Source organism: Lycorma delicatula, chromosome 4, assembly GCF_047948215.1.
Source record: "Lycorma delicatula isolate Av1 chromosome 4, ASM4794821v1, whole genome shotgun sequence".
Classification (NCBI taxonomy): domain Eukaryota; kingdom Metazoa; phylum Arthropoda; class Insecta; order Hemiptera; family Fulgoridae; genus Lycorma; species Lycorma delicatula.
The window spans coordinates 62,848,583-62,871,830 of record NC_134458.1 but is presented as its reverse complement, the minus strand read 5'-3'; the positions used below and the strand labels follow the sequence as shown (position 1 = coordinate 62,871,830).

Below are 23,248 nucleotides of genomic sequence, written 5' to 3'. Positions count from 1 at the left end.
CTTTTGTTTGTTTCTGTCAACAAAATCAGATATCTCACATAATAATACTGTTATTTAGTGCATTCAGTTGCAACATAAAGATGCTGTGACTGATTTCTTTATTATAATGGATCTAGCATTTATTCTGCATAGCTATCAGCTTGAATATACTGTTTCTGCGAGTGTAATTTACTGGTGAAATAATGTCATTAACTTTTGCAGGAAAAAGGTAGCTTATATTCAGGACAATATAATAAATATACTAAACAGATCACTCACTACTTGTCTAGTAAGTTTGTCACAAATATCTGATTGAAAAATGACTAGCAAAATTAGGTAGTGATCTTTGTTTCAGTTGTCTTAAAAGTTCTAATGTAGTATGTTATATTAATATTCATAAATGCTTTACCTTAAGTCCTTTTTGATCCAGGTCTTCATCGGGGAGTGTCTGGCAGCGCGTGTGTCATACTTTGAACTGGAATTTCCAAACCAACCAGTTACCAAAGTTAAAAGTTCCGGACTATGTATTTGCACAGGAACCGGCTCATCTTCATGGCATTTTTCTATGAACCGGTTAAATGTGAAAGATGCTCAAGAGATATTAAAACTTGCTGGCATCTCACACTCTATCAAAATTGATGAATTAGTTGCTCGTTATAATGATTCACTCATGTTAAGACCAGGTAATGTAAAACAGATGACTTATGTGTGTCTGTTGTACTATGAATGGAGCTCAAGAAAGAAGGAAATGTTACTCTGCTCAGAATTTGATGCTTACTTAACTAATAGATTATAATTCAGGGTTTTGTATGTTGTTAGATATGCTTTAGCCTCACATATTTGTCTCTATTGTGCTTTCATCCATGAAAGTAGTTCACTGGGTTTTAAATAAAACTTACAGTTTATACATAGGCCACGTTGCAGTATTCTGACATCTATGGACATAAAACATTGCAAAAACTTCAAAATATTTCTGTTGGATTCTTGGTTGGCAGTTAATATAATTTCAGATTAAGAGGTTGACAGCATTACCTATGTTGTTTTATAATCAGCTGATATAATTTTCTATTTCTTTTTTGTGAACAGTTAGTTATTTTTCCTCATCTGTGTTTTTTATTCAGAAGAATGGTTCTGAACACAGAAGAAAGGATTTTTATTGTAGAAAATTTTTTAACTAAATCTTTTGTCCCAAGAAGCTTTTCAATTGCAGTTCCCGGGTAAGAATGTACGAAATAAATCTTCAATTCATTGTTTGATAAAGAAATACAGAGGAACTGATTCTGTTTCCAGAGACATAACCGGAAACATTCAGAACTTAATGATGAAACATTGGAAGATGTTAGGGTAAGCTTTTTAAATCCACCTAGCCAATCATTATAAAAACTTGCACAAAAAAAAGGAATAGCTCTGTATAGTGCCTTTAAAGCAACCTGGCAGCTTAACTTAAAGTCATACTGAATTCATATACCATGAATTACACCCAGATAATTATGCTGTTAGGCTCCACTACTGTCAATGGTTTAATCAGTTTGTTTAGGAGATCATTAAAGCATTGGATAATGTATTTGTTACAGATGAGGCTTGGTTTCTTTTGAGTGGTTATGTTAATAGTCAGAATGATCATACTGGAGCTCCAACAGTCCTCACATCATCTATTCACGACCTCTACACCCACTGAAAATTGGTATGTGTGTGTGTGTGCACATGTATGCAATTTCCAGAGGAAGAATTATTGGCCCCGTATTCTTTGAAAACACTCTTAACGGAGATCTCTACCAAGAAAAATGTAATGCAATTTATTGCAAAGAATTAAATGAGAGAGATTCATGGTTTCAACAAGATGGGGCCACATGTCACACATTAAGAGCAGTAATGGACCTTTTGAGGAATTTTTTGGTGAAAGACTAATTAATATCAACTGGCTTGTGGCCAGCTAGGTCACCTGATCTTTCTCCTGCAGAATTTTTTTCTCTGGGGATATCTAAAAAGCTGTGTATTAAAACATAAACCACACTACTGAAGAACTGAAACTCAAGAATTATGAGAAATTGTAAGTGGTACCCTTCGAATGGCTGCACAAAATATGAAAAAGAGGTTAATGCCTTGCGTTGATGAAAATTGTGGACACTTTCAACATTTGTTATAAAAAAAATTTGGTTTCAGTATTGTTTTGCACAAACAATTGTAATATTTATAACTAATTTTATTAAATATATCACATTACTTTCTTTTTTTAATTGGTTTGTTTTAAAACAAATACTCAGTATAAAGATATATTTGTCAGATTAGTGGGTTGCTGAAATGTTTCAGTAAAATGAATTACTAGAAACTGGAAGAACGGTTATGAAAAATGTAAAATTGAATTTGGTGAAGGAGACTGAAGTCATTTGTAAACGTGTGCATGACACCAAAGCAGTCTTGATGTTATCTCAGGATGAAGCATGTTAGCCCTGAAATTCTACCTCAGAACTGATATCTTCTCTAAACTCAGAGAATTGGGTATGGTTTTGTGATAACTTCCATAATCTGTATTACCTTCTGACTACTACCTTTATAACCCTTTAACAGCATGTTAAAGATTGCATGCCATTTACATTCAATGTGAACAATCTTAATGATATGTGGCACGCATGCATAACAACTATGATGCTTCAGGATTGAAGCTTTTGGGAACTCAAATGAATGTAAATGTGTGGATAAAGGGTTATTAAAGTTAAACATAGTCATTTGTTTTCACACAATGTCTTGTTTTATTGACAATATCCTTAAAGGGTTTGGGTTTGGACAACTTTGTATGTCATATGTCGAATGGCCTTTTTTAGTTACCAATTTATTCGAGTACCCCCCACACTTTTTTTCTTGGAATTGAAGAGAAAAAATAAGGGTGCGGGGCTTACTTGAAACATAGCCTTTAGCCAGGATAATTTATGTAAACGTTTTCTTAGAAGTACCTAAATTAAATCACATAAATATAGTTACATTAGGCTTTCGTTTATCAATACCAGATGCTGCTTATACAGAATACATCCTTAAAGTTATGGTATTTTTATAAAACTGATTCATTCTGTATAGGCTGCATCCAGTTCTAATGACACTACAGTTACAGTATCAGTTACCCATCATCGTTTTGTTTATTCGCCGTAGACATTGTACTGTTTGTATATGTGGACAGTTATGTGCATTTTATCTGTTTAGTTTATCTTGTAAAGTTTAATACGGTGAATTATTTTAATTACGACATTAAAATGAGTACAAAAGGACATCATCTATGATCTTTTACAGTAAATGAAAAACTGCGCGTTATAGGAGGCTGAAAAAATTGGAAATTGGGTGGAAGAAAATTTGACTAGATGAAAGCTAGACTGGTGTAAGAAGAACAACTTCTGGTGAAAGGCACTGGTAATAAAAGGGCTTTTTGTGGCTTAAAACCAATAATACACAGACATAGAAAAAAAAATTGTATAACTTACGGAAAAAAGGAAATGCGGTTATGCTGTGATAGAAATGTGTCAATCATATGCTCATGAAATGGCCAAATCATTGAATAAAGTTGATTTTAAGGCAAGCCGTGGATGGATAACACGATTTTTTGCATGAAATGATTTGTCAGTAAGATGAAAGACGACCATTTCTCAACGACTTCCAGACGCTTATAAACAAAAAATATTACATTTTCACAAATACATAATAAATCTTAGAAAAGATAAAGGTCATTTGCCTTCTCAAATAGGAAACGCTGATCAAACCCGTGTATATTTTGAAATGCCATTTGACAAAACCGTACACAAAAAAAGGTGAAAAAAGTGTTACGATTCGCACTGGTGGTAATGAGAAACAAAGGTGTAGTGTTATGCTTTGCATTACTTCTGATTGATCAAAATTACCTCCCTACATTGTTTTTAAAAGAAAAACTCTTCCTACCGTACAGGTAAATGGAGTTATTATCAGAGCACAGTAATCAGGTTGGATGGACGAAACCTTAATTTTAGATTGGATCAGGTGTGTATGGCAAAAGCGATCTGGAGATTTACTTAATAAAAAAAATACCGGTATGCTAGTAATGGATAGTTATCGGGGGCATATGACTGATAAAGTGAAAGACATTTTAAAAAAGGGTATGACAAACCAAGTAATAATTTCAGGCGGATTGACATCTCTATTGCAACCACTAGATGTCTGCATTAATAAACCATTCAAATCTGCATTAAAACAACTGTACAGTAAATGGATGGCTGATGAAAATTTCTTTCTCACGCCTACAGGAAGAATCAAACGCCCAGATTTTAACCAGATTTGTGTTTGGATAAAAGATGCTTGGGAAGGTATTTCCATGGAATTAGTAAGGAAAAGTTTTAAAAAATGTGGAATATCTAATGAACTTGATGGTAGTGAAGACGATCACATTTGGCAGAGCGACATGGCGACTACCGGTAACTCTTCTACAGACATTGACAGTGACAGTGACAGTGATTAATTAAAAATAAAATCTCATATTAAAAAGTGTATTGAAATGATCGTTTTCAACATGATACTTTCTTTTCGTTTTACTGGCCTACTGATTCTGAACTAAACTAGTACTTAACGGTAATTAATTATTAATGTAATATTAATATTGTAATTTAAATGAACGAATTAAATGCTTTACTTTCTGAATATTTTCGTATTTACGTATTTTTTTATCATATCTGTTGTACTTTAAAATACCGTATATACTCGATTTCTTTTTAGATTTTTGGTCTGAAAAATCAAGGTGCGGGGTTTATTCGGGGGCAGGGGCGTACTCAAATAAATACAGTATTTGTAACTTGTATTTTTGTTCTATTTGAAGTTTTAAACAATCAAAATTCTTGTGTTTTTCACATTTATTAGATTATCTATTGCAACTGTAGTCATATTATATTAGTAATCAATAAATAACTTTTCTTGGAATTTTTTTTTAAATGTTGATTTACTCTGAATTTAACTTCAGTTGTATATTGTGAACTTAAAAGTGACTTTGGAGTAATTGATAATTCTATTGTAATCTTGATATCTCAGTTCACTGTTATTTACAGCAGTGATGCTTTAAATTATTTTCCAGATGATCGGAGAATGGTTTACACAGTAAGAGACCTCATTTCAGCTGCAGTGTGGCCTGATCCACCCGGTCTTCCTTCTCGAGGTTTCTGTGATTTTATCTCTGTACGTAAATATAAATCAGATTTTATATACAGTTTGCATTTGTCTTCACAGAAGTTATCACCAAACTCACTGCCATATTTAATACACATAAGACTGAATATAGTATTTATTATTTTAATACATTTGTAACCTGTTTTGTTAGGTTATGACAAACATAAAAAATTTGTAGTTCTGATCAAAATTTTACTTTTTGAAGTTGAAGTAGATCTGAAAACATTATTTTTCAGTGTTTTTTTTTTCAATTTACTACAGTTGTTTCATATAAAATATGAGCATAGATAATCACTGGCAAAGTTTTTTTTATCTTTTTATCTTATTTAAAACATCTGTTCCATATTTTGTTTCACTTCAGTTTTTCAGCTTTCTTAAATTTCTCTTGTGCTTTTATGGCTAATTTTTCTATATATTATTACCTTTACCTTTTGTGATATTTCACTTATCAATAGTTTTATATCTAGCATCAGGATTGATTTTTAGCTTGTTTAAAATAAAAATATATATATAAACTTATAAGACCCATATTCCTCTGTACCAGTATATTGTATTTTTATAATCAAAAACAAACTTGAACAACCCAAGTTAGAATTACAAAGTAAATGAAATGACACTTACCTTATATATTTTTTTTTATTCCAAAAGCACTTTCATGGGATCCCGCATCATCAGTTGTATATAAGATATAATACAAAATTACATATCAAACATAATTTTTTTTTTAAATTAAAAGATTAAAATTACAATCATATATACAAAAACATATGAAGTCGTTTAAATACAATAACTACATATATGTAAATATGATGTCAATTAAAAAATTTTAAATTAAATTTATAAAATAAATAGAAAATTTAAATTATGTATCCTGGTCAGCCAATGTTCCGTTATTCTAGATTAATGTAAAACAACTTAAACTCACAAATAAAAGCAAAGTTTGCTGTTTCACTAAATATAACCAATAGCTATATTTCTATTTACGTTCAACTTTTATAATTGTGTAGTTTCATAACTTCTGTATGCATGAATACATTTACAAAATTCCTGGTAGATGGCACATAAATGTAATGTTATAAAAACTGCTTGACAGTAAATCAGACGTGTAAACATTTTTTTTTATGTTTCTTTGTATTGTTTTAAAAGGTTTTTGTGGGATTTTGTGACAGAATGTGCTGACTGTTCTGTCATTGAAGTAAGGCATATATTACAGTATGTCTTAAAGATAATTAAGAATTATGGAACCTTTTGAGAATTTTGGCTTCAATATCAGGCATTTAAATTAGGCAATGGTGTCACATAAAATCATCAGCACAGACCAGCAAACTTTTGAAGTAGAATGTTAATAAAAAGCCCTTATAAATTTTTGCTTGTACACTTATTTTATATATACTTAAATATTTTATAAATTTTATGTATAATGTTTGAATGTGATTTTGCTAGGTTCACTCTAAATGCTTAGATGCAGGGTTGGTGATCGATGGAGAACTGCTATATCCTTTTAACGATGGTACTGTTGCAGTAATGGAAATACTTCCTGAAGATGTTTTAAGAACTGTATTACTAATCGAGTGATTTTCGTTTTTATTATTTTAAGTGAAATCCTATGACACTTTTTATTTTATGCTTTTGTTAATACTAAAAAGTGTAAACAAGCAAACTTTAAATTGAGTTTATATAAATTGTATATTAATTTTATTGAGCTCATTAGATAGTTAAAAATTGAAAGTTTATAATGAATGTTAGATTTATTGGACATTGTAACTAATTTTAGTGTTTTTTTTATTTTAATAAAAAATTGAGACTGAATAAATAGTTCTGGTAATTAAATAATGTTTAATTCTTAGATCTCTCCTTAAAACATTTCTTGTTAATAGGTATTTTGTGCTGAATTTAAGCTACAAAAATTCACTCTTTTTACAAAAATAATATTTTTTTTTATGTTTTAGTAACTTGTCTCGTGTCATTTTTACTTTTTCAATATAAAATTTGTTATATTCAGACTTCTTATGTTAAAAACTGTTCATAGTTTCTGGAATCATTATAATTTTCTGTAATTCCTGTCTACTTTTGTTTTTTTTAATTGCAGTAACTGCTCCAATCAGCAGCCACTAAAAAACAACAGCAAGTTACCCACTCAAGGACAATTATACTTAGTATTGTTTGATTTTGGTTTACAGAAATTGGTGAATCAAATGTGGCCCAAGTCGTACATATGAGACTCTTCATACATACTTAATTTTATTTTCAAAATATCCTCCTACATTTTTTAGGCATTGTGAAACCATCATTTTATAAGGAATCCAATTTACATTCTTGCTAGAATATTAAATGGAAGCTCATCTTGCCATCACTTCTTTTTGTAATATTAATAAAAGATTGTTTAATAACTTACACAAGCAAAATATTAGAGCATAAGTAATTTTTCAGGACAGATTTAGAGAAACATTAAGTGTGTATTGTAACTGGATGTCAGATTTCATGTTTTCTACTGGATAGTTGCAAATAGCAAACTGATCTATTGAAATTAAAAGTGAAATCATAATTTTTTAACTTTTTGTAAGGAATTATTATGCTATTTCTGTTACAATGTTTGTGATAAATTGCATTTAAAAAACCTGCAAACTTGGCATTGAGTTTGCACTGCCATTGGACTGTTGATTCATATGTAAATTCACCATAAACTTTCCCGTCTATGAATCTCGCACAATTACATTTTTTTTTTAATGTAAAGAAATATAACAAATCTCTGGGATTTTTAATTTTATTGTTTGATTAAAAAGGCAGAAATAATATAAAAACGTTTAAAGAAATGAAATTCAAAAGAAGAATGAGAAATAAGCTAGACTGGGTGACCTTGAATCAGCTCGGATGATTCTTACAGTAGCAATTTATCAAAGGATAGTGTTTTCCATTCAATCACACCTTACAATTTAAAAATAAAAACCCGTTTTAATAATGTACGTTTAAGGTTTCAAACCTCCACTTATGATGTGTAACTTTTCATTTTAGCGGTACTCCCTAAACTATTTAAGTTTTATATTAAGATAGTAACACATCACTAATTCAATTAATACTAATCAGCAACAAATAAGAAAAAGTATGAAAACAAGTTACTAATTTTAAACAATAAATTTATTGTATGTACACTTTATAAAAAAATTAAGTAAAATAACACTTGTAAATTTTTATTACATAAGTTCTAGCAAACTTTCAAAATTAAACCTATTTTTCAACAAGTAATTTGCTTTTTGCAATTATCACAGAAATATTGGTATTTTCCTTGGAAAATCGAACACTACAATCCTTTCTAACCATTCAATTTGAAACACCCATTTGATGTCTGAGAGCCATGGAGTTACTACCTGAACTCTGTAGTCTGTTGGAAGTTTTTTCTATATTGGTAACATTTGTCCTGCTTAGATCTGAAACAGATATAGTTTTAATTAAGAAATACCTCATTTTATAGTCAAAGTGACAAGAAGATTTTTTAACTACCGGATCAAAAGGAATTTATGAATTATCAGAAAATATCCGATCATGCATTTAGTGACTGTATTTTTATGATGGCACATGAAACACTGAAGGTCTTTACTCCCAAGCTGATTCTAATAATGTACTCATTTCATATTTTGTGTGCAGTTTTGGTAAATTAGTTACGACTTTTGAAATGCTTCATTAGGTTTTTAAAGAATATTCTTTAGGTTGAATAAAAATTTCCAAACTGCATGAGCATTTCAAGATTGGTAGAACATCACTGAAGATGCCAATCACTCAAGACAGCCAACCACCAGCAAAATGCTAGAAAATGTAAAAAATATTTGGGAACTTGTCCTTGAGTACAATTGCCAAAAGTTTATGGATTGTGTAACTCGTTTGGAATCAGTTTTGTTTGAATCACATCATCTCTTGGTTCTTGTCACTCTGTCAAATACATGACAATCATATCATATCTTCCATGATGATTCAGATTTCTTCTCTAGAATCATATCATGGGTGCTGAAAGCTGGGTTTAAGGTTATGATCTGGAGTCAAAGTAGTAAGTCAACACAGAGGAAGAGGCTTAAGAGGCTACAGTTGTAAAGACCAAACAAGACGCAGTAGATCCAAAGTGCAACAAAGTGTATGCACATTGATTTCCGACATTGAGAGCATACAGAGAATAAGTTGTTTCTGGTATTGACAAAAAGAGACAACTAAAAACACTGTTTTAAGGACTTCTCTGTAAACCCACATTTGTGTATTCTCTTGACACAGTTTCTTGTGAATTCATTCTGTTTTCCAAAATGAAGTTGTAGCTGAAAGACTACCAATTTGACCCCATAGAATACATCCATTCAAGCATTGCAAGTAGTATTGGACCTTCAGGAAAAGGATATATGTTTTTGAATCGTATAAAAGATTACAGATTTTAAGGTGTTTTCAGCCATTTTTAAATAAGGCAAGTTTGTATACATTTTTTAGACCTAGACTAGAGAACTCTATTCCACCTTGGATTGTCTATTAACATAAACAAAACTGTCTACTTCAGATACATAAAAGCAAATTATAATCTACTAAAAGACTGAACTCATACTTTAAGTACATTTTTGGAATTTATGATTAGCCTTTGGAATATTATGATTATCCAGATTAATTAGCAAGAAACTTTTTTTCCAGTTTATTAATAAATCAATCAATTTTAAAAATCAGTAAGGAAGTGTATAGAAAATTCCATAAACGACTTGTAAAAGAAAGAAATAATATAAAATTACCCAAAAACCAAATTTGTTAAACTAAGCGCAAAAAAAAAAAAAACAACAGTATTGAAATACGTAATATAAACAGAAATTAAATACACCAGTAATGTTAAGAGTACAGAAAGCCAATTTACAATTCTATAAATAGAAACAAAACTTAAACAGAAACCAAATAAAATAAAATAAAAAACTTAAGTATAAAATTAAACATTTACTGGAAAATTCAGAATTACAGAAAAAGTACATACTCAAATTCATCACTAAACCATTTTAAGTGCAATAATTAAATAACTTGTATGTATTATGCTAATTAAATAATAATTAGACATGTAATTTAATAAAGTATCCCCCTTTAACAGAAAAAAGAATTGTTTGTTTCCTACTAAAAAACATGTTTGCATTTAAAAATGTGCAAAGTTGGTCCTTAATATATTTAAACCTTTGAAGAATAAGTATTTTCAATAGTAAAACTGATTTTAGCTTTATAGCATTTTTCACAAGCAATTATGTATTGTATATTATTCAAAAAAAATTTTATGGGGTGGTTATTTCTGCTTGAACCAAGCAAGTATTGAATTTTAACTTTAATCTATAAGCTTAATTTTTGTTTAATGATTTTCGCTAGTCAAACAATAAATTATATTAAAATTACCAATAATGCTGTTTATCTCTATTGTAACTCTACATTCCAAGTGGTTTCTAATATTCACAGCGATTATTTTTGGCACTTTTGTACTGTTACTTTTTAATTATCTTGTTTTAACTGTTTCATTAATTTTCAGTGTAAAATAATTTAAAGTTGTAAATTATTGAAAACGGCAATAGTTTCTTTCATTTTGTTTCAGTCTATTTGGAACTCACACTGGGACAGTTAAATAAGATAAGAAATTATTCAAATTATGGTTTACCACCAGGAAAATTTTCAGTATCAAATTTTGGGTAACTATATGCGGGTTTTATTAAAGTTGAAAGTAAACTGCTTAAAGGAAAGCCGAACAAAATTACAAATGTCAATCGAGTAGTTTTTTAAACTAATGTATATTCCACACACAGGTGGCTAACTTTGAGGGTGAATTGATTGCTTGTTCAGAGATAGTTTGAAGTCCCAGATCAGGAAGGGATGGTTGTCCAACAATTCCTGGCCAAAGTTGGTGGCAGTGTAATCTGCCATCATATACAAAGTATTATACAGTTATATGTATCTGTATATTACGTAGATGGAGTGCAATAAAGTAGAACTAATGACTTTAGATTGTGACAGTCATTGTTTCTCTCTGCTGTGAGTGAGTGAGTTTCATAGTTATAGTGTTGCAAGTTGAAATGTAGTATTTTGTTTAAAAACTTGTAATTTAAGGTGGCTATCCCAAAAGATCAGTATCTGTGCTATAAGAAAAATATTTCAAAACCAAAAAAATACATTCTGACCTGCTTGTTTCAACACTTGTTTGTTTGTTTTGTGATGTATTCATCTGGAAATCAATTTGGCAAAAATATTTCAAGCATTCAAAATTAAAATTATTAACATTTATTGTAAATTTTTTTGGAATCTTCAGGATACTGTCGGTAACAGTCAGGTACTAACATGTAGTTAAAATTTAAAGCCATTTATCTGCTGATGTAAACAGCAATTCCCAGGCAATATTTAACTTACCAAATTGATCTTAATTAGGTGTTTGGTTTGGTAATTGCCAAACCAAACACAAAACTATGGTACAAAACTATTTATGGTTTTGTACCATAAATAGTAACAGAACAAACCCGTTAAGAGAAAATTCCTGGTTTGATGGACTGATAAAACTCCAACTGCAGGAAAGATTTTATCAGTTTTAATATAATTTTTAAAAATATTTTCAATGATTAGCTATTCTGAAGCAGAAAACAAATTCCAGCAGAGTTTAGAGGTAATAAAAGAAAGGAAATCCACAAAGTGACCACTAAACAATTTCTGTAAATTAATTTTACATGAGAACTATTCTATTGTTTTACGTCCACCGAAATTCTTCAGTTTTCTTATAATAAAAAGACAATACAAATTACTGACACTATCATATTTACTGCTGTGTGAATAAGATTTTAATGCGGTGTAAAGGGAATTGCTTTACAGCAGATGTGGTAAAAAGGTATATAAATAATATATTTAAAAGTTAACTAGATGAAGAAATATATCCAGTATCATGGGATTATCTTTTTTATCGCATGAAGATGAAAATGCTGGGGTAACTAAAATTAGGTCACTATAAATTCCTCTACCTCTTGTAAACTTATGTGGATGATGATCCTTTCTGTACAAATGATCATTTTTTGTATGCATAGAGTGAAGATTCTCAGTTGATGCAGATAAATTCCTGTTTCTTTCATAAGAAGCCTGTAGAAATTTTTGCATTCTTTCGTTTACACTGATGAAATTATCCAGTTTATGGTATTGATCAGACAAAGAGAAAGTTCGCTGTACATTCTTGCCTAAAACATGTAAAAAAAAATCTGATGTGGACACCACATGACTTCTTTGTATGCCTATTAAATAACATATACACATTTTTTTTAAATGAAAAGTACATAAAATGTTATTTTATTAATAACTTCTGATATTTTTTCATATTTTTTTTTTTTATATTTTTATTATTGAATTATTATTTATTGTAATTTTTTTACAATGAAGAGGTTAATAATTATTAATAAATCAATATATTTAAATTAAAAAAAAAAAGTTAAAAAAAAGAGATGAGTCGGATTTGAACCGATGTGCCTTCTCCTTGTAAGGTCGAAATAATTAGAATTTTATTTGGCTATAACTCAGGAACCGATGAACTTATATATCATAAGTACCACTTATGATATATCGTTGAAAAGCTCTAGTAAGGGCTTATTACTGCAGTTAAGAAAATGTCCAAAATCCACATTTTTTTGGATTTTGGTCCAGTCGATTGCAATCAAAAGGGGAGGTACACAACTAGATGTTACAAACAGTCCTAAATCCAAAATTTCAACATCCTACGGCTAATTGTTTTTGAGTTATGTGAGATACACACATATATACAGACATCACGCCAAAATTAGTCGAAAAAAAATGGATATTTACATTGAAATCTGAAATTTTTTGCGATCACAGTACTTCCTACAAGAAAGTAAAAAGTGTATATATATATATATATATATTCGATTTCTTGAGTATATCTTGAATGTTTAACAGTGTGCAACTAAATGAACTGGATCAACAAAGTATGCAATATAATCAAGAGCCGTGTAAATAATTTATATTTTTTTCTGCTGCTCCACTATATTTCTGACAAGCTAACAACAAATTAATGAACTTTTGTACCTATTGCGATGTAATGCCTGTAAAATTATACCGATGTGCATAGATTATAGAAAAGTATGAATTCAGAAAGGGAACAGGTAAAAAGGATGCAAACAGACTATTACAAAGATGAGAGATACATAGAAAAAGGAATAAATGAATGTTTTGCAGTTACAAGTATTTGACTGTTGAAATGAGATAAGCTACTGGAAATAATGGGTAAAATTATTCAGACAACATAAAAAATGAGGACAGTAAATAAGAGCAGAAATTTCATCATGTTTAAACTTGTATCTTCTGGCCAGGTCATAAAAGAGAAGAAGGCTTGATCAAAGGAGTGCTAAGTGCAAAAAAAATGTGTTGGAAAGGGTAAAACTTAAGAGTTAATCAGAAACAAAATGGGAATTATCAGGAAATCAAAAGATCAGGTTAATATAAATGGACATGAAGCAAGTGAATGGCATGATGATGCAAAGGTACAGTGACAATACCTCTACATTTGATTTGTACTGTAACGATGATCACTAAAATAAATATAACATGCAGTATTAGCTGGATAGACTGCTTAAATTCAACAGAAAAAACAAAAAAATGATGTATTTTTTTTTATGTATCCGCATGTACAATCAAGAGCAAAACTGAAAAAAAAAAATTAGAAATCTAAAAAAGAAAACAAAGAACAGAAAAATAAAATCACTGCACCTCCTCAATATTAACTAAACATAATTAGGATACAGAGGAGCTATATTGATGATGTAACAATCAGATGAGCTTACATCTGACTTCTGAAAAACTACTTCCATTGATAAAAATAAAGATTTCTTATCATAATTAACAACTGACATAAAGGAAATAAATTTCAGAAGTCTACTCAAGATTTTTTAAAATATCAACACAATTATTGATATATATATATATCAATAATTATATATATATATATATATATATACATATAGTTTGGTCTTTTTCATAAATTACTCTTGGAGTGATGACACAAAAGTTGCTGTATTTTCATTAGTTAGATCTTAGAGTGAATCATGTTGAATGGAGACCATATATATATGTTGAATATACATTCAACATAATATGGAGATCACACATATATATATATATATATATGTATGGTCTCCAACATGATTCACTCTAAGATCTAACTAATGAAAATACAGCAACTTTTGTGTCATCACTCCAAGAGTAATTTATGAAAAAGACCAAACTTTTCATGAGCCGCATAACCATTTCATAGTCTATATAAATTAAGAAAACTTTTGCAAACAGGTGACCCATAATACACATATAATGATCTATGATATGTTCTGGTAAAAACAAAGAATTCAATTAACTCTGCATGTACAATTTATTATACAAGTCCCATGGCTTTAATAAATTTTAAAACAATCAAAAATACTGAAAATGCACAAATACCAGATGCTCTGCGAATAGAAAGCTTATAAAAATTACCATTCACTTTTTGAAGTCGTTCAGTTGAACCAAGTAAAGATCTCATCTCAGCATGGCAATCAAACCAGTTATATCGTCGAAAATTTTTCAGGTTTTCCAGCCACTGTTTATCTTCTTTACACGTATCAGACTGATTTTCACTCGATAACTGATCTGAATTACTATATGCAGATTTGTGTGTGGTAACCTGAAAAGTAAAATGCTGCAAGAAAATCTTTAATGAAGCTAAAAGTAAACTGTATTATGGTGTCAAGTAACTCCTTTTGCTGCTTCTGTTTTGCTGATTCAAGTAAAGATCAGACAGCACTGTCATCCAAATTATTGAGATTTTCAGAGATTAATAAAAGGAATTTTTACTATTGATATACATGTAATTTGAAGATGAAAGAACTATGTTTCTATCGGTAAGTGGCTTTTTTCAAACTAAATTAGATTATTTTGATATTGGCTACATATGTAATTCCAGACTGGGATAACTTACAATAAAAAAATAACTATAGGATTCAGAAGGACTATTTTTACTTATACCACTGGCATCTACTATTTTATTTGATAATGCTCATTATACATGTATAGAGTGTGTATGCACATGGATACAAGTTAATAACTGCTAAAATATCTGTCGATATTCTTTTATTCTATGCCTAGGATGAAAGAACTAAGTATTTATTTTAGATAAATATGAAAAGCCATTCTCAAATTCTGTTTAGCAACTGATTAATTTGTGTTTACAGTTTCAATGATAAATTTTAATTGTTTATTTAATGAATTTATTTAATTAAAATTTTTTTATTATTAGTTTTTTTATATCATCAATATTTATCAATACTGAGCTAAAATATTAGACATATGATTTATTCTGACTGCTTTTGTTCAAAACCTATTTGTATATTTCAAAAACTGAGGATTTCCTGTTGGTAGATCTGGTTTTTTGTTGTATAATTTATTTTTAAATGTAAAATTATTAAGTTAAATATTGTATATGCATCTAAATACAGACAACCTATCGAATTATAATTATACATGTATATAAAACACAAAATACACTAATGTTAGTCTGGAAATGGCTTCATATATTATGAAACTGAGTAAAATATACAATAGAAACAGATGCAGATACAAAAATACTATTTTATAGAAAGTTTGACATTTACCTTTGATAGATATTCTTATTTTCAAGGTAATAGTAACAATCAAAATTGTAAAGATGAAAAAACCATGCAAGAAATAAAATAAGGGAAAATGTTCTGTAGGAGTTCTTTGTATTGTGTTTCACCTTTAGACTTCATTAAGTTACATAAGTATTACAGTTACTATTGTAAAACAATTCAAATAAATAAACATTTTACTTAATAACTAAAGAATTGTGTATAAAATTACACCATAAGAATTGGTTTCATATAACACTATTGCACTATAGTAATCAAGGCTATTTAAAAATATTCTATTGCAATTTATAATTAAAAGTCAAGATTGAAAATGGTCTTAGGATTGAAATACATATGACAAAGGTACTGATTTAACACTCTTTAGATGATTACATTTAATTAAAACTGATATCATGATCTGATAACTGTTTTATAGCAACAGAAACTATATGAAAACAGCTACATCACTTTTGCTGATCGGTTTATACCATCAGGACGCTGGGAGAAATTTAATTACAATCGTTATTAAAAAAAATATAATTTTAAAATTCATAGAATCATCATTGTTTCTGACCATAGGTGATAGACCTCCATGAATTAGGTGAAGAGAAAAATTTACTACATATTTTCTTCATACACACATCACTTTTTACTCTTATCAGTTAGGATATTCATAATATTTATATCCCCATTATATGTTACAGTAACAGATTTTTAGAAATTTATTATACTCCCACAAAGCTCTCAAAAACATGGGTTAAAAAAAATATTTTTTAGTATCTGACCTAATCATATTCTGTAACAACAGTTACATTGTTTCTTGAAACTAAATTTAGATTAAAAAAAATTGATTCAGGTTTTTTGAATCATGTTAACAGGATGAAAAATTTTCATGTTATTAGCTTTATTTAGTGACAGTTTTAGAGTTACAGTAAGCAGCCACAAAAAAATGAGAAGGGAGAAATCAAATCGGAAACTGTGGCAATAAAATTAAAAATATTTAGAAAGAAATACACTTACTTCCCTTAAATTTTATTACTATTATTGAAATGTAGCAACTGGGCCACCATAAACAGCCAGGTTGAAAAAGCTTTTACATAAATATAAACACATATATTTAATACAAATTAGTATATAAATATTTACATACACCATAAATAAAAAGATAATACTTTTATTTTAGCTTTTGTTAAACATTAATGAAGATTTATAATTTAGCACAATTTTATTACTATTCTTAGTTACTTCATTCAAGAACAGTATGTACTGCATTGAAAAATATCTTAAGGCTGCAAATATTATACTAATGCAAAGTATATTAATATACTTGGCATTTAAAAGAGAGCAAAAACCAAATTAAGTGAAATCAAAAATCAATTTCGGTTATAGTACCACCTTCAGGATGAATTTTGGGAAAAATAAATTCACTTTCTAAATCACTACAATCCGGTCTCATCAACAATTCTAGTGTTTTGTGTATGATAAACTGATAAAATTTTATAGCAATAATGTTACTAGATTATATTCAGCTAAAATATTTTTTCCAATAAAATACTTGACATTAATGTAATGGTTTAAAGTCTGTAACAAGGTAACGTTACCTCTTTACTTTTTCCCAAACGCTGGAGTAAAATGTTTTCAGTATCCTCATCACTGCTGCTCTCAGAGCTACTTGCAAATTTCTTCAATTCAGGTACTTGCAAGTGTTTTACCACGTGGAAGGTGGGTGTATTCTGTGCTCTAGTGTTAGAGTACATTTTATTATTATCAGTTTGCGCTCTTTTTCTCATTTCTTTTTTGTCGATTCCATGAGTTTTATTGCATTTTATTTTGATCTTCGATACAGCATCACAAGGAAAGTAAGTATCAGAAGAATGAATACAGTCATAAACTGATACGATAGGTGTACAGAAAATACATCCAGTCCCTCCGTTCTGCCTGAACCTATTAAAATTGAGAAAAACATTATTGTTTTTGGTCTTAAACATATTTGATCGCACATTTCAAATGCATAAAAGTTTCATTTTTTATTTATAACTAAAATAACAAAAAAATACAGTTTAAGAAATTTAAAAAAAATCAATTTAAACTCCCTATAATTATCAGAAAAAATTAAAAAAAGGGAAATATTGTCTAGACACATCCTAAGTGATATGAGACGAGAATTAGCAACAGACAATGTGATTGATTGGTATAGTTCGGCAAACAAATAATTCCAGTCAAGTATTTGATGAGGCCCCTCCAAAATTTTTTAACAACAAAAGTAAACAGGAAAGGATCATTTTCAGAAAAAAAATGTATTGCAAAGCACTATTGAACAACAAAACAGAACTGAGCGTATCAAATAATCTTTTTGCATGTACTGGTTAATTCTGAGTCACCTAGTATGACAGTATACAAATACAAGAGAAGTTTGACCTTGTGGTATAATTTAAATATTGCATGACTATAATTGCATTATGTAAATGTAAGTAGTAATAAAACGTTCTATAAATGTAAACTAGCAATTTTTCTTGTATATGCTCAGTAAGTCTGTTACAACAGTAATGAAGAGACTTACTAAGCTATTAAGCTACGCAGGATTGCCACAATATGGTTCCAGAAAGGAATTCCTATGTCTTTCTTGATTATATTAAAGCACATACCACGCTTATAAAATACATAGTACAATAAATTTCATTATCAAGCATATATTTTTACCTAAAAAAATATTGTTTTTAGGATATTCATTAGCTGAAATTCATTTAATTGTAAAAACAAAATATTCTAGCCAAAAGAGTCCATCTGAATACAAACAGAACTTCCCAAAAGTTTCATCTAGGCCTATAGTTCTTTACAACTTCGTTTACAGTGCTATTTTTTTTTTTTTTTTAATTTAAAATCCCACAAATAAAATTATGTAGAAATAATGAACTGACTTGTAGAAAAAAATCTAGGGAGTTAACTACCCATTTTGCAGATAGAATAAGAAAATCTTGAATTTTTTATATAAAGTAAGGTAATAGCACTAGGAGCACGATATCAAACTATCATACAACCAAATAATATTTATTTGATGAATATTGTGACAGAAAGTTCTAACAATTTAAAATAATTAAATGACTCTGTGTAACGAATATAGAATAACATGTATGTATAAAAGTAAGGTTATATAGTTTTCAAGCAAAAGGTAACCTAATTTACAACAAAATATTAAAATGTGCAACATCGGTCTCTTAATGCTTTCTTACTGGAAACTGGTCTTGAAATGAATTTATAACTAATAAGCTTAAAACTAACATTTATGGATTAACAATAATGATAACTCACATCTTTCACAAAATCCCCTCATTACAACTAATTAAGCATTCATACATAGATTTTCATCAGTCGTACATCCAAAACTTTACAGGATCCAAGATTTGTTAATTAGATTAAAAAAACTACCGTACTAAATATTATTAAGCATCAAACTAAACCTTATGATTCCTACGATTCATATTTAAACAGAGCTACAAGTCAACCGAATATTTGTGAAGCTAGCGTTCCTATTAGTACAAATAGGAACTATAATGTGTCCCAGATCCTATCAGGTGTTCATAATTTAAAATTTTTTAAAAGGTTAAATATTCTTAATAAATGTATTTAATAAGTTTATCTGGCTTTATTTTTGGCAAATTTGCTACTTTGTTTGCCAATACTGTTAGATATTTTGCAGATTCCGTACAAATATTATTTTAATTTACAAAATGTGATTCATAGCAAGTGCATGAGGAATGCGATCATTTTTTTTTACAAATCAACCATAACATCAACTCAAAAAAAGTGAAACATTTTTATTAACGTTTTCAGACTCTTTTTTATTTAATTTTTGGACTGCCTCTTTTATGCTCCAAAGAATCACTGTTCAGAACTGTTTAAAAAGTGAACGTATGTATATATACTTTCTTTTCTTTGATGATGAAAATTTACACAGCAGTTTATAAAATTTAACAAGACCGTAAATAAAACAATTGAATAAGGAATGTGAAATTAAATCAAAGGTGCTCTAAAAAAGATAAACTTGCGCTAAGTGTAGTAGCAAAACTCACCGGGTTGGTCTAGTGGTGAACGCGTCTTCGCAAATCAGCCGTATTCGAAGTCAAGAGTTCCAACGATCAAATGCTAGTAAAGTCAGTTACTTTTATACGGATTTGAATACTAGATCATGGATATCCGTGTTTTTTGGTGGTTGGGTTTCAATTAACCACACATCTCAGAAATGGTCTACCTGAAACTGAACAAGACTACACTTCACTTACACTCATTCATCCTCTAAGGTAATACTTGACGGTGATTCCCGGATGCTAAACAGGAAAAAAGTGTTGGAGCAGAAGAGTGTAGTTCAGAAAATAAAACTATAAATAAACAGATCTTTCAGTAGAAAAAAATTTAATTAAATACACTTTCAAATCAAAAGGAAATAACTACAAAGAATAGACACTTTAAATTTACACAGATGAAATTTAAAAATAAAACAAATAATATCAGAGTTCTATGCCACTAAATGGCCATTCAATAACCACTCCATACTCTTCCTCCTGTTTTACAGAAATTTTACAGCAGTGGTACTGTTATTCAACAGTAATATACTATGTATAATATTGTACTTTTATGTACCAGAATTCACAGTCTAAATAGTAAAACTTATTATAAATAGTTTTTTTCTATCTTCAGTCACTTTACTGATTTGATTTGCTTCATTGTTTCTCTATTTCTCTTTCCATTCTATATGAATCCTGAATGTGCTGTAACTTTCATCAATTTCTCTTTTTCAGCCCCTCTCTCTCTGCAGTTTTTATCTTCTACACTTCCTTTTAATACTACTACTTTTATTAATCATAGGTGTTTAGTATTATGTATGATTTACCAATCGGGTTCTGATAAGAATTGAACACTTTTTTCAATTTCATTTTAATTTCAAGTTTTTTCAAATCATTTAATTTTCAGAATTTTTCTGCCACATTGTATTTCAAGCCTCTATTCTTATCTATTTTCTATGTTACACATCATATACACTATTCTCCATAAAATATATTTTATTTTTTTAATTCCTAAATCTACATTTAATACTAGTCAATTTCTTTTCTCAAAAAAGGCTCTCCTTCCTTGAGATAATCAACGTTTTACACAACTGCCCCAAAAGAAGTGTAATGTTGTTTTTAGGGTGTATGTATGTTCCACTGTAGCAGCTCAATGCAACTCTGGTCTCCTTGAGTGCGTCCAGAGGTCTGTGATCTGTGTCTAGTTTCATCTATTTTTGAGCTGTCTGGTTGTGTGTGTACCCTCCAGCAGTGTCGGGTGTTTTTGGATCTAGGCTGTTATCACAGTTAGCACTAATTTTAAGACTTGTCATTTCCACTTTTTACAGAAATATCAAGGTGCTAATTTATCAACGCGTACCCACCTCATCGCGGCTGAAAGGTGGCAACGACTCCTGGTCGTAAGTCCCTGTAATAATGAGTAACAGTTAAATGCAGGCCCTGAGCTGCAGGCCATTGTGACAATTATCACAGAACCATTGAAACACTGGACATATTTTTATAAAAATGATTATATATTATTTTATACAATAATAAAAAATGTGTTTAATAAATAAAAATGCCCATCATTTTTGTTCACAATTTTATTCAATTGTAGTTGCATATATAAAATCAATATTTTTTTAAATGCTTTACATTAACATGCTTAGACACACTGAAGGAAAATAGCTCAAAAATGTTTAAAATATGTGGATATATGTAGCCTTCAGAACAACAAAGCAGAACAAATCAGTTCTAATAGGACACAATTACCAACCAATACAATACTCTCATAAACTAAACTGTTTCAACTGCACAATGTTATACATCAATCAAATGGATGTCGATTCAAACAAACATACAAAGAACCCTTAAAAACCATGTACAGAAATATAGAATCAACATTTGCCAGTGATCTCATAGACACAAATTGTAAATACAGCAACCTCAACATTCTACATACACACAAAAAGACCATACCTAACATACTTCAATTAATGTTCAAGTGTGAACAAAACACAAACTGGCACACTGGTCTGCTACAGGATCATGTTATTTATGAAAATTGATCTGTTCTTTTCAAGAGTAAGTTATTTATGACATCTTTATAAGTTATTGCAGTTATGACACCTAACAGAATGAATTCATTTTCCTTTTCAATTTCATTGTGATTTGCTTCTCATATCTTTATTATGAAGTGGCAGTTTCATAAACACTGTAGCTTGATTTATTTTAAAATATTCTCATAAAACCTAATTTTAGAAAAAATGTTTAAGACAGGCCTAAAAAATTAACTTTCAGTTGCTACTATTTATTTGTTTATTACACAACTTTAGGCCTGAATTTGCATATGTGTCAGTATATAATTTTAATAGAAGGATGAAATGAACTAAAAAATGAATAAGGTAATTGATAATAATATTTATAGTAATAAAATTACAGATTAAGATATAATAATATGGAGAATAGTAAATCTTTCAACAGTTGTCTGAATAAGTGTTATAAGAACAAATATATTTTTATTTTGCAGCACTCAGTAGCGCTTTATGCATGATCTTGAAGTGAAAACAATAAAGTTTTAGTTTAAACATTCTCTGTCAGGTAGCAGCTGTGGTAGACTGTTGCATAGGCCGTTTCATGAGCTTGGGCTTCAATACCATGGTGTCACCACAAGAGGAAGCTCAGTGCATGTACTGGTTAGCAGAGACAAAATCAGTGGCTGTTGTACCAAGAAATTATACATGAGTTTATTGTAGAAATTCTACGAGTGACAAAAGCATATGTAAGTAGTGTGAACAGTTTTTTGGAAACAGGAAGTGTTTTAAAAGGACACTCACTAGATAAGCCTAAAAAAAAGTGCCTTAAACATAGAAAGAACTGACTGTCTATCCAATGAAGTCCTAAACGTTCAGTTCATAATGTTAGTCGTTAACTAGACATTTCTAAAAGCCATAATGTTGTTCGCAAACGATTGAATTTTCATGCTTAAGATAAGCTACTCCATGAAATTAAACCTAACAATAAGCCACAAAGAGATAAATTGTAACAACCATGTTAGACTTAATTTCTGGTGATGAAAACTTCTTTTAGTGAATTTTTTTTCTGATAAAGCAACATTTCATGTTTATGTAATCGTGAATCGCCATAGTTCTGAGTATGGGAAATATATTTAATTTGAATATGGGGAATGTAAGGACTTCAAAATTTTACATTAACAGTTCAAAATAGTCGCTTTAATATTGGAAGGACAGGTAGAAGGAAAAAATTGTGTAGGCAGGCTACGTTTGGAATATGTAAAACAAATTGTTAGGGATGTAGGATGTAGAGGGTATACTGAAATGAAACGACTAGCACTAGATAGGGAATCTTGGAGAGCTACATCAAACCAGTCAAATGACTGAAGACAAAAAA

At 29.5% G+C, this 23,248-nt stretch overlaps 2 protein-coding genes across 3 annotated transcripts in view; one reads left to right on the top strand and one right to left on the bottom strand.

The window, feature by feature from the left end:
* The window catches only part of Nadk2 (NAD kinase 2, mitochondrial), a 53,518-nt gene extending 46,549 nt beyond the window's left edge, over positions 1 to 6,969 (top strand). Inside the window, exons 8-10 of the mRNA XM_075363108.1 lie at positions 410 to 662; positions 5,060 to 5,160; positions 6,595 to 6,969. Coding sequence (XP_075219223.1) covers positions 410 to 662; positions 5,060 to 5,160; positions 6,595 to 6,726 — 486 coding nt within the window. The 3' untranslated portion in view covers positions 6,727 to 6,969. The remainder of the gene's footprint in view (positions 1 to 409; positions 663 to 5,059; positions 5,161 to 6,594) is intronic.
* A 1,299-nt stretch (positions 6,970 to 8,268) lies between these two features.
* Positions 8,269 to 19,314, bottom strand: LOC142322865 (uncharacterized). Of its 2 annotated transcripts, XM_075361950.1 has the most exons (5): positions 19,107 to 19,314; positions 17,399 to 17,741; positions 14,650 to 14,836; positions 12,141 to 12,350; positions 8,269 to 8,576 (listed from the first exon to the last, which is right to left on the bottom strand). In XM_075361950.1, coding segments are annotated over exons 1-5 (849 nt in total). In that variant the 5' UTR covers positions 19,109 to 19,314; the 3' UTR covers positions 8,269 to 8,469. The 2 variants fall into 2 exon arrangements, with proteins under 2 accessions (XP_075218065.1, XP_075218067.1); XM_075361952.1 differs by lacking the exon at positions 12,141 to 12,350.
* Positions 19,315 to 23,248: the final 3,934 nt, after the last annotated feature.